This window comes from Emys orbicularis, chromosome 2, assembly GCF_028017835.1.
Source record: "Emys orbicularis isolate rEmyOrb1 chromosome 2, rEmyOrb1.hap1, whole genome shotgun sequence".
NCBI lineage: Eukaryota > Metazoa > Chordata > Testudines > Emydidae > Emys > Emys orbicularis.
Window position 1 is genome coordinate 239,507,333 of NC_088684.1, and position 19,172 is coordinate 239,526,504.

Sequence of the window (19,172 nt, forward strand, 5' to 3'; positions counted from 1 at the left end):
GCAACCTTAACTCTGCAATTCCTGATGTTTAGAAGTTTGAGTTTTGCTCAAATCAAGGTTCTCCAAGGGGACGACATGCCACCAAGCAACCTTAACTTTGGGTTAACATAATTTTTTTGCCATCGAATTTAAAGGCAATATGAGTAACTGTGTGTATTTTAAAGCAATAAGAAAAGTCATCCTCAACCTAAACTAGAGTGGAGATAGCATCCCACTATAATAGAATGTCTCTCGATCACTGTTTTATTTAATATATTTTCAGAGTAATTTCTGTAGAAAATCTTCACTGACAATGTTGTCCTTAAAACGATATAACATTATACCCATTTAGTTTATATTGGAGATCTTACTCTTCCGGCCTCTTCCAAAGCTTTTTGATCTTTTGATGCATGACCAGCCGCAGAGCTCAATCTAATAGCATTTGCAGCAATAAGGAAAGGAATGCAGGCCAGGATAAGCAAAGTTAATCGCCAGTCATATACAAAAGCAATAATGATGGCGGTCAGAAGGGTAGAGGCAGTCTTAGTGAACAAGCCAAGTCGGCTTCCAGTAGCCTATTAAAAACAAAAGAGTCCAAAGTTAATTCCTGAGACACAAAATATAGATCAAATGTATGAAATCATTGTTCACTCAGGATCAAATATTCAGAGGGAGAAGAATCATAAATGTTGTGCATTTAAAATGGACAATTGTATATGCAAAAACCCATATGGACAATTACATATGCAAATACCCCTAGCTGTGGGTGAGGTTCAGGAAGCCTGATGAAAATGTGGCCACCTGGGCTCAATTCAACAAAAAATATCAGGGTCCTCCTGTGTCACAACAAGGCACAGAAATCATGAAGAGCCAACAGCCTCTAATTTGGGGCATGTCAGTTATTGGGTGCCCAGCTTAAGGCACCTAGGGCCTGATTTTCATAGGTGCTGTACATCAGCTGAAGATAATGGAAGCTGCAGGTTCCTTTAATTAGGCACTTTGTTTTCAGCAGTGTTAGCAGCAGGAAATGAGCGTTCACACCAAAGAGCTCTTCTCTCCCTGAGGATCTGCACATCCATGTCATCAAGAAATGTAAAAGTGATAATTGGCACACGGAATCTGTGTAAACTGTGACACTACTCATGGCTCAGCTGAGCAAATAGTGGATTTTCTAGCTGGGGGCCAAACTGGAAAATCGGAGGTGGGGGCGGGGGAGAATTGATTTGATTAGATCTGAAACAATTAAAACATTTTTTTTCGTAGAATAAAAAATAATTTCAAATTGACCAAAACATTTTGGTTGACTAAAATCTCTCCTCCCCACAATTTTTTTGTATTGATTTGGCCATTTTGCGGTTTTTTTCTCCTCTTTTTTATTTGGTCAAATTTGAAAATGAAACGCCATTTCAAAACAAAAGTAGAAATGGCAGATTTTTAAATGGTCAAAATGAAACATTTAGACTTAAAACAAATCTCCCTCCCTATTTCTTTTGACTATTAGTCAAATTTTACCAGAATTCATGAATAGATTTGGGGTCTCTAAAAATACATATTTCAGCAAAAATGTCAACTGAAAACATGTTGGCCAGCTCTACTCATGCCTGCAGATGAAATGGAAAGTTTTGTGGAAACAATCCATCTTTCAAATATCGCACTGTGGACAAACCAAGAAAACCTTGGGTGGGAAGTATGATTCTTTCTTTGCTAGCCAGAGGCTTTCCTGCCCTCAAGAGACTTTTGTGTTCAATAAAATTATATAACCAAACCAATGGCAAGATGAATTATTGCCATATATTCTAGGGGCTTATACATAAAGATCACTTTGAGACACAGGCACCAACTCCGTGGGTGCTCTGGGGCTGGAGTACCCAGGGAAAAAAATTGGTGGGTGCTCAGCACCCACCGGCAGCTCCCCGCCCTGCCCCCCTGCTCCAGCTTAGCTCCACCTCCTCCACGAGCACGCCGCCGTGTCCTGCTTCTTCCCCCTCCCAACGCTTCCACCATGAAACAGCTGATTCGCGGGGTAGGGAGGGATGGGGGAGGAGGGGGAACGCGGCATGCTGGGGGAAGAGGCAGGGCCGGGGAGGGGATTTGGGGTAGGAATCCAATAGGGACAGGGAGGGGGCGGAGTTAGGGTGGAGACTTTGGGGTGGGGTGGGGTTGGAATGGGGGCAGTGCCATAGGCAGGGAAAGGGTGGCGTCAGGGCGGGAAAAGGGGCAGCGGGGCGTGGGCACCCACCGGTGCCCGAGAAAGTTGGCGCCTATGCTTTGAGACTTCAGCTAGCACAGCATATTGGCTGCCCACTTACTTAGCAGTAGCCGTGTTGGTTCCAGGCTATTAGAGAGACCAGGTAGGTGAGGTAATATCTTGTATTGGACCAACTTCTCTTGGTGAAGAAGGCCTAAAGAAGAGGTCGAAAGCTTGCCTCTCTCACCAATAGAAGTTTGTCCAATACAAGATATTACCTCACCCACCTTGTCTCTCAATCACTGATATTTCTTTGTTCTCCAGAGGAGGGGTTCTCACCCTTTTTCTTTCTGAGACCCCCCCAACATGCTATAAAAACGTCATGGCCCATCTATGCCACAATAACTGGTTTTCTGCATATAAAAGCCAGGGCCAGGGTAGCAAGCAGGGCAATTACCTGGGGCCCCACGTCACAGGGCCCCCCGCGAAGCTACATTGTTCAGGCTTTGGCTTCAACCCCATGTTGTGGGGCTCAGGGCCCTGGGCTTCAGCCCCATGAGGTGGGGTTTTGGCTTTCTGCCCTTGGCCCCAGCGAGTCTAATGCTGGCCCTGCTTGGCGGACCCCCTGAAACCTGCTCGCAGCCAGTTGAGAACCACTGCTCCGGAGAATGCAATGTTCTGATGTTCATTTTGATGTATTAAGATTTTTTATAGTTTGGATCCCATGCACCACCTTCTTCCTGTTTAACCTTGACAGCTAGGATGATGGACCTTATCCTCAAGAATTAAGTTGCAGTTTTTAAAGATTAAAGTAATTGTACGTTCAGTCAAATACTTGATTGATTCCCACCCTGTGCTGGCCAGTAAAGAGGAGATGGGAGGGAGTATGTAATCTAGTGAGTCTGAGGATCTAGTGAGTCTAGTGAATCCGGGAGTTGAGGAAGGATTTTTTTTTTCTTTTTAAAGACAAGTGAAGTAGAAATTTAATTTTATTTTAAACTATTGAATAAATCAGGAAACTTATTACTCTTTGCTCATGAGTGAATTTATTTTTAAAAGTATGGCTGATTTTTTTCTTCAGAATTTTTTTGATGGGGTTGTGTGTTGGGGAGGAAAGGGGAGATTGGCAAATTCTGCAGAATTTGCCATTTACATGCAGGATTTTCAGTGGCTCCTATCCTACACCACTCCCCGAAGTCACACAGTCCCTCGTGCTTCTGCCATCACTGATACTCTGTATTAATGACAATTCACTTCACCCCATAAAGCCCACATAAACAGGCTTCCTGTGTGAAATGCAGTGGACAGAGCTGGGAAGAAGAAATCTACCCATGTCAACATGAGGCCAGCGCATTGGCTGCAATGCCATTCTAAGAACATAAGAACATAAGAACGGCCGTACCAGGTCAGACCAGGTCAGACCAAAGGTCCATCTAGCCCAGTATCCTGTCTACCGACAGTGGCCAATACCAGGTGCCCCAGAGGGAGTGGACCAACAGGCAATGATCAAGTGATCTCTCTCCTGCCATCTATCTCCATCCTCTGACAAACAGAGGCTAGGGACACCATTCCTTACCCATCCTGGCTAATAGCCATGAATGGACTTAACCACCATGAATTTATCCAGTTCTCTTTTAAACCCTGTTATAGTCCTAGCCTTCACAACCTCCTCAGGGAAGGAGTTCCACAAGTTGACTGTGCGCTGCATGAAGAAGAACTTCCTTGTATTTGTTTTAAACCTGCTGCCTATTAATTTCATTTGGTGACCCCTAGTTCTTGTATTATGGGAATAAGTAAATAACTTTTCCTTATCCACTTTCTCAACATCACTCAAGATTTTATATACCTCTATCATATCCCCCCTTAGTCTCCTCTTTTCCAAGATGAAGAGTCCTAGCCTCTTTAATCTCTCCTCATATGGGACCCGTTCCAAACCCCTAATCATTTTAGTTGCCCTTTTCTGAACCTTTTCTAGTGCCAGTATATCTTTTTTTAGATGAGGAGACCACATCTGTACGCAGTATTCGAGATGTGGGCGTACCATCGATTTATATAAGGGCAATAATATATTCTCAGTCTTATTCTCTATCCCCTTTTTAATGATCCCTAACACTACAGCCCCCCCGAAGTGGGGCTTTAGGGCCACTTGATACACTGAAGGCTTTGCTCCATCATGCAGTTTAAGTGGTGCAGAAGTGCTTACACTGGCCCTTGGACATGGCTTACTTTTAAAGTTACTAAGTTGTTTACTTAGCCGCTTACAGCAAGGAAATGGAAAGTGTACGAACATCTGCCAAAGGTTTGATAATAGTCATAATTTGGGACTAGTGAAACTGTTTCCGAGACGTTGATAGTGTGGTTTTTAAATATGTCAGCCAGTCGCTAGAGTAGATTCACCAACTCGTTTTCCAAAATAACTTCATCGTCCTTTGCCAACACTGCAAATTCTATTTGTAAGCAAAATGTAAAAAAAAAAAAAAACATACCCCTTTGACTTGTGAAGCATCTGTAGCTAGTCTGGTTAACAAAACACCTATGGCATTTTTAGGATCGTCGTACCACCCAATCTCCTGCAAGGGAATACATGGTTCAGTTATTTTTGCTTTTGCAAATGAAATGTTCTTATCGTAACTCAAACTTGTCAGGGTCATTAGTACAATGTATGGACATTTAAAGCTTGACTAGCATGTGTGTGTGGGGAAGAGAGAGAGCCAACATAAGCACTAAGATACTCACTCTTCTTTTGTGATGAATAACATTAGTCAGATAAACTGAAAATGATCTTAAAATAAACTATTCTTACCCTCAGAACATTAAACTGTTAACAATCCAGGTGCTAACAACTGCAAAGATTTTAGAATTTAGAGTCAAGTATGTGTCATGCACCATAATGACAGGTTTCAGAGTGGTATCAGCAAGAAGAACAAGGAGTACTTGTGGCACAAGAACTCCTCGTTCTTTTTGCACCATAATGAGAGTTCCTTCCACGCCCATACCAACATCTGATAGGCACAGTGCTCCTCTCCTACACCTTTTATATTACACTGACTTCTGTAGAGCTATTCCTGATCGATATGGGTGCATATGGGAGGAGAATCAGCTTTATTATCCTTAAAGGTAGTGGAAAAGAAGGAGAGGTTTTGGTTTTTTGTAATTTTCCCTCTCCTACCCTATCCTCTTAGAATGCTCCTGTGCATCTGTAGAACCCTGTGATACCAAGCGCTACCAATGGGTGTGCAGGGTGCCTAATCGTTCACCCACAGAGAATCCTCTGCAAGGAAGAAACAGAGGTGTGTCCTTTCCCAGCGATCCATCAGCAGGGAGTATACAAGGGCAGTCATGTTGCAATAGTATTATTGTAAATCAGTCCTGATCCAGCTGGTCATCTTGACTAGAGAAACCGCTCTAGAGAGCAAAGATAATGCTTTGAGATCCTATACCTGTTATGATATGGTCCGTTTGCTATGGAGTTTGATGCAAACAGACCTAAACCTATTTATCTAAACATTTATATCATGACCATCAGGATCAGATAGAGATTTAATTTCTGTTTTGTTAATCTTTGCAAATATACCAATGCACTCAGATACATGCATGTTTTATACACTCTTCAGTATGGTCGATATTGAAAGAGATGGCATCAAAATTAGACAGCTCTCCTAGCAGCACTGAGTTAATCTGCACATGCTTTTGCTTTATTTTGTTTCGCACGTGTGCTCAGAGACTTGCTGCTTGTGCATTGGTAAAGTTTCACTAAAAGGATGGGTTCTCTCCAAGCCGTATTGGAGGGAGGCTCTACACAGGCTGCAGGGAACCAGGAATTTTCATGCTGTTATACACACATCAGCCCACAAAAGCCATCTGGCTCACATGGCAGGAGTGCTGCATATTTGCTGTCTATCGCTCTGACCTAGAAACGTGACCCATACCTGCTGAAGCAATGCTTTGAATGACAAAGATCGCAATCTCTTAGTCAGAACTTCCCCAGACTTTCCAAACATGAATCCCTAAGAAGGGAGAATGGGAAATAAAACAGTTGAATTGTATGTGCTGGGTTGTACAGTCATATTTAGAACAACCCGCTGTAAATGTGATGATATTTCAACCATTCAGCCACACAGTTGACAGAACCTACACAGTTTTTTGGGATATGGTTTCAGACGTTAGTTTAAAGCTGGTGAAAGGTACCACACACATTCCTGGAAACTGAAGTTTCCTCATACTGCCCCACCCACATGCTTCCGCAGCCAGCTGCAGAGGTCAGCAGTGGAGTCCCCTTCCCTGCTTACTCATTCCTTAGCCTTACTACTCACTCTGCTATGTAACAATGCCAACTTTGCCAGTGTTTTTTGTAACGTACACAACAATGTAGTGGAACTGGGCTGTGCCCAAACGCATTCCCCCTAGGACACAAAACGGTCAGCAGCACCTTTCAGACATTGCTGCCCTGGGCTGCTTTGTAACTGGCAATCGGGAAGGGTAAGGCTCTGTATTCCATACCAGCCACTTGAGTCATTCAGTGGCTTGGCTCTGGAACACTTTATAAGAAACATAGTGAATACAAAGTTGCATTATGTCCCCAACATAGCCTCTCAACCAGATCTGAAAATCTTGACCATAATGTATGTGACCAGATACTCAGTTTTGACTTTCAATGTAGTGACGTTTACCTGGATTATGTGTGTTACTAAGCTGATCACTGCCAGTACAAGAAACATTAGAGAAAGCACTGTGGTGGTTTTGCTCCTTTTTTCAGGATCTGTTTCTTGAAAAGCCTATGTAAGAAAAGCACAAAGTGATCACCAGTTACAATAGCTCAGGAAACACTGTAGAAACTATTGAACTTCACCTTCTCTCAGGTCTTCCCCAGCACCTGAATTCTGTACCTCTCAGCTTTCTGCTGCTGGCCAGGTCGTCACTCCACTTCTCCCAGCTGACCTGCCTCTCATCAGCTGCTCCTTCTCCAACCCTCCACCAGACCCTCTCCTGATTTGCCTGTGAGCTGCAGTGCCACTAAACCCTGCCTCCAGGCTGCCACTTCACCAGCTCTTCTCTGCCTTCCACTGAATGCTGTCACTCCATCAGACCATCCACCTCCCCTACAGCTGACTACAATACCCCTCTTCTCTTGCTTGAAGATAAAAGATTCCCTAAACATCTTTCTCCAGCCATTTTCCCTGGCTGCTGCTCCAACTCCCAGCAGCTTCCAACTATCATACACTGGAATTCAAAGGAAGACTCCATTTCTTTCCTGCAATGATTCAGGAATCAAGGGGTTAATTATTCAGACAGTCCCATGGATGTCCCTGGTACTTACAAACATGTTGGAATGCAAGGTACCTTGAAGGAGCTTATTGTCCGAAGAGAATGGGTACAATGCAAAGAGCAGGGTCAGGTACAAGGCAGGGAGTCTGCACAACAGTGGAGAGTGGTAAATGAAAACTGTGAGTTTGATAAGGGAACGTGATTTGCTTCACTGGAAAGGTGAAGTCATTCCAAATATGGGGCTGAAAAATAGGCAAGAAGTCTCAAGTGGGGAGAGGAGATCAAGGGCTTGATCAAGTTCCTACTAAAATCAATGGAAAGACTTGTAGAGTTCAGTGACGGTGGGAGTAGAAGGAGGCTCTAAGGCATCACTAGAGAGGACTAGCTGGAGGGTCGAGCAGGATTTAAAGTTCTGCATTTGTGCCTGGTTCGTTAGTTTACCATATAGTTCTGAACTTACCCCAATGATTTTTCCATATATAACAGAAAATGCAGGGTGGACGCCACCAGAGAAGGCAGCAGCAATCACGCCAAAGAATATATGCAGCCACTCAGGTTTGTTCAGAGCCAGAATCCTGGAATAAGGCACAGCAGGGAGATTTTCCTCCTACATAAGAGATAAAATTCAGCTGTTCACTGAAAGTTGTGGAACATGACAATTTCCTCAGCTAGGGGGTAAATCAGTAAACTGTCCTAGCAACTGTTCACAGATAATTCGCCCCAGCCTCCAATGTACACACTGAATGAGCAAACATATTGAAGACTTGCCACGCTTTAATTTAAGGTCTTAAAACTGCAATTGCAAGTCCAAAAAATCTGCAGGCATCAATTTAACAAAAGGCTAACCGGGGGGTGGGTGGGATGGGGTCTTTATAGTTCAGTGAAATGTCAAATAGGGTCAGTGACCATGGATTACAACTTTAACACATGAATCATTATAACGACCTAAAAGTCGCACTGTTCTGAGCACAAAAAGATCAGTCTAGTTCAGCCTCTGCTAAATGCTAGTGGGTTGGCAGTAATACAATTGGGTCGACTTATGTCAGTTAGTCTGTTTTGTCTTTTACAAAATACAGACTCTGACTCATTACCAGATGCATGGAAAAGGCATATGAAACAGTGATTTAGGCTTCATCTCCCTTGAAAAATACATGGCAGCTCAGTTCAGCTTCACTGAACTATTCAAAATGTCCATACTTTTGTTGAGGAAGTTGTGGAAAATGAAATGAAAACACAGGAACTGGTACAAATAATTAGATGAGGTTTTGAGCCGGTTACAATGGCCTCGCCTGGTTATCTTTGCCTATGTTTCAGATACTGGAAAAGCCTGCCCACACTTCAACCATACAAGCCTGCTGAACTTTGTGACATCAATAATTTCATGTCTTCCCATCTGATTTCTTCACTTTACTGCAAACAGTATGAATTCTGAAGCCATGTATCTTGCCATCTGTTTCCTCTGACAAGGCCCAAATGCAACAGTTATGAATAGATAAAAAGTGTATTCTGGACTTCTGGGTGATGGTGCATTCTTACAATGTATCCAGTTGCTGCTTATTGTTTGCATCGTGTTCTACCAGTAGACTGTACTACAATAAAAAAAGAGCTCCTAGAACAGGATTTCTTCACTGGTGGGTTGCAACCCAAAATTGGGTCATCTGAATGTGTTTAAGGATCACAAGGATGGCTGGGCTCAGCTCCCTCCTCCAGGCCAAACCTGAGCAGTGCTGCAACCTCTGAGGTTGCAACACCTGGAGTAGGGAGCCAAGTCCAGCTAGCCCTGTGGGACAGGAGCTAGAGTCTGTCTCAAGAGGTCAGACTGATTTGTTTACACCTGTGTTTTCCCTGAAGATTCCCAATTCACATATTCACCCAGGTCAATGATGCATATAACAGGATCATACCAAAGGTGACATGACTTAAGACCTTTTTAAAAAAGATAATAGAATGACCTTTGGTCCTATTATCACAAGCTATCACTAAACTTTAGGATTAAACTGAATTTTAATACTAACCTCTTTCTCCTTTGTTTTCTTCTTTTCAGACAACTTTTTCTTAGAAGAGGTCTTTCTGGTTTTATGCCTTCTGGATCTCTTAGGAATGCTTCCCATCTCAATGATTCCTGGTTCTTCAAAACCACCAAGATCAGTGAGGTTCTCCATCCTGAGATCATCTAGATCCTCTTCCTCATAGTCTTCATCTTCTGTCTCTTCATCGCTTTCTGACATCTCATTTTGAGTGTTTCCACCATGACCCTAGTGACAAGCAAGGAATAGTGATACACAGTCACAAGACAGTTTGCAGCAAGGGGAAGGAACAGTATACTTGGTATGGAAACAAACAAAAATAACAACACTTTGGTTACGTGGTCACTTTCACATAGTAATTGGTATAGGCCAAGTTTTCTGCCAGTATAAATTGGTGCAGTTGCAACTTACACCAGCAGAGAATTTGGCTCTGTATGTCCCCCCACCCCCCGCTATCTATATAGTTCTGTGATGATGTCATCCACCTCTTTTGCTCAGTTATGTTTTTGATTCATTATATTGGGTAAATGTGAAGCACTGCTACCGGTGAAAAACAACCACTTCCAAATCATAAACAAGATTGACTGATCAACTTTCACTCAGCTAGAAAACATGCAGAAACTGCAAAGCGAAAATGGCCCAGCTGTTTGAGTGCAGAACCTGCATGTGTCAGCAACAGTATCAGTGCGATCATAGGCGCCGACACTGTGGGTGCTCAGTGGCTCAAGCAGTCACCCAAAAAAATTAAATTAAAAAAAAATAGGGGGTGTTCAGCACTCGCAGGGCTGGATAATCTTTTGTGGGCCCCAGCACCTGGACTGTGGCCCCACCCCAATGCCCCGCCCACCACTCCGCCCCAAGACCCCTCCCCCGATTGGCCTCTTCCTCCCCAAGGCCCCACCCGCACTCGACCCAGAGGCCCCACTCTTGCTCAGCCGCTTCCCCCTGAGGCCCGCCTGTGCTCTGCCCAGAGGTCCCACCCCTGCTCAGCCTCCCTCCCCTGCCCCCGAGGCCCTGCCCACAGGTAACACGGGAGGGGGAGGGGGACGGAGAGGAGCACCCACCAGCAAATACAAAAATCAGCACCTGTGAGTGAGTTATACAGATAATTTTCTGGAGTAGAGAGGTGGTCAGTAAATCTGAAGCATTTAGTCAGGAGTGCTCTATCACATCTTATTACCTGCTGCATCACAAGAGAATAGTAGACACCCTTCTGTGTCATGAGTTCATTGTGTGTTCCCTGTTCAACAACAACACCGTTGTGAAATCCAGCAATAATATCAGCTGTCCGGATTGTGGAGAGCCGGTGAGCTATCACAATGGTGGTACGTCCAGCCCTAGCCTTACAGGGGGAAAAAACCGAGAGATTTACTTTAAAATGTGGTGAAAAAAACCCAGAAAAATCCCTACCTAACAGCACAGCGATAGTGTGGAAAATACAAGTGTAAAAGCCCTGCTGACCCTTTATAGCTGGTCATTATTTCCATGCATACTGTCTGATTTAACAGCCAAAGGACACTTCTGATTACAAAATCCACTTTTATAATAATGACAGGGAAAAGTAGATGAATTTTATAGGCTGTGCAGGTACCAATGCCTATAGCTAAGGTTGCCTGACACTTCCAATTGTAAGACCTGTTGTCAGATGCTTATAACTTTGCCAAGATTTAATTCTTTGGGCTGAAACTTTCCATGCTGGTATCTGCCTCAGGCTGTTTTTTTGTTTGTTTGTTTTTTGTTTTTAATTTCAGCAAAAATGGTTCAATGATTTCTCAGAATGAGGTTAGAAAAAAATAATGTTGTTTTGCCCATATTAAAAAATTCTTATAACTGTTTAAATGAGAAGCTTTATCACCTAAATGCTTGAAAGCAGGGACTTGAAATTTGGAGGAGATGGGCATGTCTGACTGGTATCAGGGATGTGCTTTTTACCATTCCCATGAAAATCTGCCCAAATTTGGCCGAGTTATGAGGCTCTGAAAATTTCAATTTGCATGTGCTCAGTAGAGACTTATTAGAGTTCAGCAGCTAAATTTCCCAAAGAAACAGCCTGAGCTCGCTGCATTGTATGACAGGAGTGCACATGCACCATCCCCATAGAGTGACTAAGCATGTTCCAGCCCAGGATTGTGGGGGCTGAGCAGGACTTTGCCTGCAATTTCTCCTCCCCATCGTCAGGGGGAGTTGTGCCCCCAGGCACAGGAAACAAGAGTAGGGAGAGCAGAAAGAACAGTGATTATGGAAGGAATCAAATGCTCTTGTCTGCAGGAAACCCGCCTTATTTGTTGCAGAAGGTGTGTAATGAATGAGGCAGGGGATTGCAGGAAAAGAAAGGATGGTCTCATTATTGTTATAGCAGCTGAATACTGCCCTAGAGAATTGGATTCTAGCCCTGTCTGTGTGCTGAGCATTCACGGCTGCAACTGAAGTCAATGGGAGATGTGCTTTTAACATATATAGTGCTGTATAATGCAAAATTCTCTGAAATACTGAGTCCTGGGCATCGCAGATGATGCACCCAAAAGTAGTATGCACTATCAACATTAACATCTCTGTGTCTCAGGCCTGGTCTACGCTATGAGTTTAGTTCGAATTTAGCAGCGTTAAATCAAATTAACCCTGCACCCAGCCACACAACGAAGCCATTTACTTCAAAATAAAGGGTTCTTAAAATAGATTTCTGTACTCCTCCCCGACGAGGGGAGTAGCACCGAAATCGACATTGCCATTTCGAATTAGGGTTAGTGTGGCTGCAATTTGACGGTATTGGCCTCCGGGAGCTATCCCACAGTGCACCATTGTGACCGCTCTGGACAGCAATCTGAACTCGGATGCACTGGCCAGGTAGACAGGAAAAGCCTTGCGAACTTTTTAATTTCATTTCCTGTTTGCCCAGCGTGCAGAGCACAGATGACCACACAGAGCTCATCAGCACAGGTAACCATGCAGTCCGAGAATCGAAAAAGAGCACCAGCATGGACCGTACGGGAGGTACTGGATCTGATTGCTATATGGGGAGAGGATTCAGTGTTAGCAGAACTACGTTCCAAAAGACGAAATGCCAAAACATTTGAAAAAATCTCCAAGGGCATGATGGAGAGAGGCCACAATAGGGACTCATATCAGTGCTGCGTGAAAGTTAAGGAGCTCAGACAAGCCTATCACAAAACAAAGGAGGCAAACGGTCGCTCCGGGTCAGAGCCACAGACATGCCGCTTCTACGCTGAGCTGCATGCAATTCTGGGGGGGCCGCCACCACTACCCCACCCCTGACCGTGGATTCCGAGGAGGGGTTACTCTCATCCATGCCTGAGGATTTTGCGGACGGGGAAGAGGAGGAGGACGAGCTTGCGGAGAGCACACAGCACACCATTATCCCCAACAGCCAGGATCTTTTTCTCAGCCTGACTGAAGTACCCTCCCAACCCTCCCAAGGTATTATCCCAGACCCTGAAGCCATGGAAGGGACCTGTGGTAAGTGTACCTTTGTAAATAAAAATATGGTTTAAAAGCAAGCTTTTATTAATGATTAATTTGTCCTGAGGACTTGGGATGCATTCGCGGCCAGTACAGCTACTGGAAAAGTCTGTTAGTGTGTCTGGGGATGGAGCGGAAATCCTCCAGGGACATCTCCATGAAGATCTCCTGGAGGTACTCCAAAAGCCTTTCCAGAAGGTTTCTGGGCAGTGCAGCCTTATTCCGTCCTCCATGATAGGACATTTGACCACGCCATGCTAGTAATCTGGTATCATTGCATGACAAAGCCTGGCAGCTTATGGTCCTGGTGTTTGCTGGCATTCAAGCAACATCCTTTCTTTATCTCGCTGTGTTATCCTCAGGAGAGTGATATCGTTCATGGTAACCTAGTTGAAATACGGGAATTTAAATAAGTGGATAGAGGTGGCTGTTCCTACTGGGCTGTTTGCCTGTGGCTGAAAAGAAATCCTTCCCTGCAGTTAGCCAAGCGAGGGCGGGAGGGGGGATCATTGGCACTGAGCTTTTCGCGTTTGGCTAGCAGGGATCTTCCCTGATACCAGCCACGTGGTGGGGGGAGGGGTAAAGCGATCATCCCAGAGAATTGGATGGGGGGGGTTAGTTTGGTTTCTGCAGGGATCTTCCCTGATACCAGCCACGCGGTGGGGGGAGGGGTAAAGAGATCATCCCAGAGACTTGGGGGGGGAGGGGGTTAGTTTGGTTTCTGCTGCTGCACGTTAACAGGAAAACCGCAGCACTCAATGGGCTTTGCTTGGTATGTGGGAAAGGAGGGCGCTGCTTTTAGGAAGGCTGCAGAAGCCGAAAGACAATGGCTTACCATGGCCGCATGCAAGCCGAATTCTGTTCCCCGGACCTGCGTCTGTGAGCTATAACACCAGAGCCGCAGGCACTCAATATTAAGATGCAAAATGCGACCTTGTACCGAAATCACATGTGCTATGTAATGTGAATAGTGTTGTTCACCGTGAAAGAGTATAAGCATTGTTCTAGAAAATGTATCTTTTTAAATACTTCTCTACCTTTCCCCGCCCCCCTCCCCCCTCCCCCCTGCAGCTGCAAATTTTTCAAGCCTCCCTCCTCCGTCCCGAAGGCTATCTCAGATGAGGCGGCGAAAAAAAGGACGTGAGACGAAATGTTCTCTGAAATCATGGAATGGACCCGCAATGAAAGAGCTCATCTGAATGAGTGGAAGGACACGGTATCAAAGTACAGGAAAGATGGCAGTGAACATGAGGCCATGAGGGACGCTTGAGATGAGAGGTGGCAGGGTGCAACGCTGGGGCTGCTGCGTGATCAAACGGACATGCTCTGGCGTCTGGTGGAGTTTCAGGAATGGGAGCAGGATCACAGAGTGCCGCTGCAGCCCCTCTATTACCTCAATCCCCCCTCACCATGTTCCATAGCATCCTCACCCAGATGTGTAAGAACACGGGGGGAGGGGAGGGAGGCTCTGTGCACCATCCCACTCCACCCTAGTGGACAGCCCAAGCAAAAGGCTGTCATTATTTTGAACTTTTTTAGTGGCCTTTTCCTTCCCTCCTATTCTCCTCCCAAACCCCACCCGGGCTACCTTGTCAGTTATCTCCCTATGTTTATAATCAATTAATAAAGAATACATGATTTTTAAATGATAGTGACTTTATTTCCTTTGAAAGCAAGCTGTGATCAAAGGGGGGAGGGTGGTTTCCTTACAGGGAATGAGTCAATCAAGGGGGCGGGTTTTCAACATACAGAACTTTCACACCGTAGCCTGGCCAGTCATGAAACTTGTTTTCAAAGCTACTCTGATGCGCGGCACTTCCTGGTGTGCTCTTCTAATTGCCCTGGTGTCTGGCTGCGCGTAATCAGCGGCCAGGCGATTTGCCTCAGCCTCCCACACTGCCATAAAAGTCTCCCCCTTACTCTTACAGAGATTGTGGAGCACACAGCAAGCAGCAATAACAATGGGAATATTGGTTTTGCTGAGGTCTAAGCGAGTCAGTAAAGTGCTCCAGCGACCCTTTAAACATTCAAATGCACATTCTACCACCATTCTGCACTTGCTCAGCCTGTAGTTGAACAGCTCCTGACTACTGTCCAGCCTGCCTGTGTATGGCTTCATGAGCCATGGCATTAAGGGGTAGGCTGGGTCCCCAAGGATAACTATAGGCATTTCAACATCCCCAACGGTTATTTTCTGGTCTGGGAAGTAAATCCCTCGATGCAGCCGTTTAAACAGAGTAGTGTTCCTGAAGACGCGAGCGTCATGAACCCTTCCCGGCCATCCCACGTTGATGTTGGTGAAATGTCCCTTGTGATCCACCAGTGTGTGCAGCACCATTGAAAAGTACCCTTTGAGATTTATGTACTGGCTACCCTGGTGCTCCAGTGCCAAGATAGGGATATGGGTTCCATCTATCGCCCCACCACAGTTAGGGAATCCCATTGCAGCAAAGCCATCCACTATGACCTGCACATTTCCCAGAGTCACTACCTTTGGTAGCAGCATCTCAGTGATTGCTTTGACTACTTGCATCACAGCAACCCTCACAGTAGATTTGCCCTCTCCAAATTGATTCCCGACTGACCGGCAGCTGTCTGGCGTTGCAAGCTTCCACAGGGCTATCGCCACTCCCTTCTCAACTGTGAGGGCTGCTCTCATCTTGGTATTCTGGTGCTTCAGGGCAGGGGAAAGCAAGTCAAAGTTCCATGAAAGTGCCCTCACGCATGCGAAAGTTTCGCAGCCACTGGGAATCGTCCCACACCTGCAATACTATGCGGTCTCACCAGTCTGTGCTTGTTTCCTGGGCCCAGAATCGGCCTTCCACGGCTATAACCTGCCCCATTAACAGCATGATCTCCAAAGCGCCGGGGTCTGCGGTTTGACAGAATTCTGTGTCCATGTCCTCATCACTCTCGTCGCCGCACTGCCATAGCCGACTCCTGCTCGCCTGGCTTTGCAGGTTCTGGTTCAGCATAAACTGCACGATAACCCGCGAGGTGTTTACAATGTTCATGACTGCTGTCTTGAGCTGAGCGGGCTCCATGCTTGCCGTGGTATGGTGTCTGCACTGTTCACCCAAGAAAAAAGGCGCGAAATGGTTGTCTGCCATTGCTTTCCTGGAGAGAGGGGGAGGATGTATCCAGAACCACCCGCGGCAATGTTTTTGGCCCCATCAGGCATTGGGATCTCAACCCAGAATTCCAATGGGCGGAGGAGTCTGTGGGAACTATGGGATAGCTATGGGATAGCTACCCACAGTGTAACGCTCCAGAAGTCGACGCTAGCCTCGGTATATGGACGCACACCGCTGAATTAATGTGCTTAGTGTGGCCACATGCACTCGACTTTATACAATCTGTTGCCAAAAATCAAATTCTGTAAATTTGGATTAATCCCATAGGGTAGACATACCCTCAGTTCTCCTTCTGTAATATGGGAGTAAAACTACCACCTTACCTGTCTGTTGGGGGTGTTGTGAAGATAAATTCATTAGTGTTTATGAAGCACTCCGATACTACAGTGATGAGAGGTATAGAAAAGCCCACGAGGAAGTTAATAATTTTGTTTTCAGAGCAGGGTTTGAATGGCATGGGGGCATACATTGAATGCTGAGGATAAAAAGAAATATTGACTAGCACTGAATGTTGACTAGCACCATTCTGTGCACTGAGTGAAGCAGGGGCCCTCTGGAAAAAATAGTATGTGATCATGTAACTGAAGACTATCCCCTAATGCAGACACACAAGGGGACCAAATTAATGTTGACCAAGCAACTTTAATTCTGTCATTCCCTAAATTTTGAGTGCTTGACTTTGGAACCTTAATGTTCTTTTCATGTAGTGTGTGTGTGTAATTCAGTATAAATAATGAGATTATCTATGCAGAATATAAGGGCTCAGCACCCAAATACTACCCTCAATTACGCCGTGCACTGCCGCTGATATTAGAGTTGCCAACTCTGACTGAAGCTATTCCAGGAGATTTTTTTTCCCAACACGACAATGTCATTTTATTAAAATATCCTATTAAAATCTCCTGGATTGCTTCCAATGGTCACTGGGAGATCGATGCCAATTCTGGGAGACTCCAAGCCAATCCGGGAGGGTTGGCAACCCTAACTGATATCACTGTGCTTAGATGGGTATAAGTGAAGGCAGAATTTAGGCCCGCAGACTTAAGATTTATTGCAGATAAATGCTGTGGGCCACATAGTGCCCTTGAGCCATGCATAGAACTTATGCTATTCTGTGTTTACTATTACTGAGTACTAATGGGAGGCCGGTTTTTTTATAGAGCTTATTTTTATTTGTATACACCCCTGGTTATATACAAATACATGTCAGAAACTTAAAGCAGTGCTGCAGCCCAGTCTTGTAGGCCTCACTCAGGCGAAGCTCCAGATTCTGTTGCTGACTCACCGTGTGTCCACGTAACCTGTCCGTGCCTCAGTTTCCTCATTTGCAAAATGGAGAAAATAATTCCTAAGTCCCAGCAGTGTTATGAAGATTATTAAAACATCTGTTTAGTGATTGGAGAAGATACAGTGCTGGATAAGCACAATGTATTTTTATTATTGCCCTGTAGAAAACCATACAATTCTGGCACCTTGAGTTGATAATGTAGGAGTTAAATTCCTGATGCCACATTCACAGTTTACGACCAGGCAAGCAATTGTGATGTGAGGCAAGATGTGGTGGAGGCCAGCATTAAAGAAGACGACTTCTGTCTACATGCAAATATCCTGGCAATCAGGAATGACGCTAACAGAAATAGTGCCTGTGATTGCTTTAGGGTTGCCACCTGTCTGGGTTTTATCCGGACAGTCTGGTTTTTGGCTTCTGTGTCCAGGTGCCACTTAGGGTTTCCAGGTGCCCAGTTTTTGGTGACCTGGCAACCCTATGGCACCTGAACCAAAAGCTCAGTTACCGCAGGGCGGGGAGAAGTGCCGGGTCATTAACGTGCACCAGCCTCTGCTCAGCCAGGCCGCCTCCTACCTACAAGCAAGCTTCTTGAGACGGTCCAGCGAGCAATGGGGATGTGTGGGGAGAGGAGCAAGTGCTGGAGGCGGGACCTCAGAGGAAGAGGTGGAAGGGGGGAGGGGTCTCAGGGGTGGCAACCCGAGATTGCTTAATGGAGTTTTGATTAAATATTACAGGGTCATATCATGACACCAAAATTTGAGCATGCATCCCTATTGATTTCAATGCCCTCCTTGAAACCAGTGGAGAGCTGTGCTTAAAAACGGATGGCATGCTATAGCCTTTAATGTCAAGCTTGCCATATGGTTGTTGTGCTTCTTAATACTGATTGATAACTCTAGCAATAGGATTCCTACCTTATCAAGAGCTGCTTGCACAATAGATTCACTCTGAGTGTCCAGAGCAGACGTGGCTTCATCCAGCAGCAGAATCCTGGGATTCCTTGCCAGGGCACGGGCAATAGCAATTCGCTGTTTCTGCCCTCCGCTCAGCTGAGCTCCCCTTTCCCCCACCATGGTGTTAAATTTCTGAGAAAACAAGAGGAGCATAGAGATTGCAGAAGGGGTCAGTTGAAATCCTTTTACACCCCCACTCCCATCTTATTGTTACTATTACAAACAGAAATTCCCTCTTTTAAAAGTTTTATGATGGATGCTCCAATAAACGCTTTAAGAATAATTACTTCTAAAAGAACTGTATTGGCCAATTACATTCAGTGTTTTTTTCCCCTTGAGGCAGAGGACAGTTTAAAATTCCTAATGATCGGTTAACATTTTTGTCTCTGTCTCACCTTCTAATTGGCCAGGAATTAGTATGTGGTGTGATGGTTTTCTATTAGCTTAAAGAATGTACTCTACAATTAGATTTTTCAATTATTATAAAATAGAAGCAATTGAAGTGAAAAAACAGACAAAGTAGAACTGGCTGAAGGAATCCAGCCATTTGATTGGCTAACAATACTAACCAGTGACTACTCAGGACCACATCAAAGCAATTTTTTTTTGCCAATCTCAACCCAGTTTAAAAAACAAATAGAAAAAGATGGGAGTATTGGAAGTGGGAAAAGATAGATAATACCTAGCAGAAGAAAACAGAATAAAAACAATCTGGTAAATTGAAAAATCTCTCATTGTCCATAGAAATACCTTATCCACCCTATTAAAAAATGTTGCCACATGACATACAGTTAGTATTGTAAATTAAGAACATTGTGGGCCAAATTGTTAATTGGAATAAATGACAAAACATCAATGAAA

General features: G+C 44.8%; 1 protein-coding gene across 1 annotated transcript in view; it reads right to left on the bottom strand.

Annotated features, from left to right (window-relative positions):
- Positions 1-19,172, bottom strand: part of LOC135873830 (ATP-dependent translocase ABCB1-like) — a 114,052-nt gene that overhangs the window by 14,766 nt on the left and 80,114 nt on the right. The window contains 8 exon segments of the mRNA XM_065398443.1: positions 351-554; positions 4,654-4,737; positions 6,097-6,174; positions 6,838-6,942; positions 7,893-8,039; positions 9,448-9,687; positions 10,622-10,801; positions 18,273-18,443. Coding sequence (XP_065254515.1) covers positions 351-554; positions 4,654-4,737; positions 6,097-6,174; positions 6,838-6,942; positions 7,893-8,039; positions 9,448-9,687; positions 10,622-10,801; positions 18,273-18,443 — 1,209 coding nt within the window.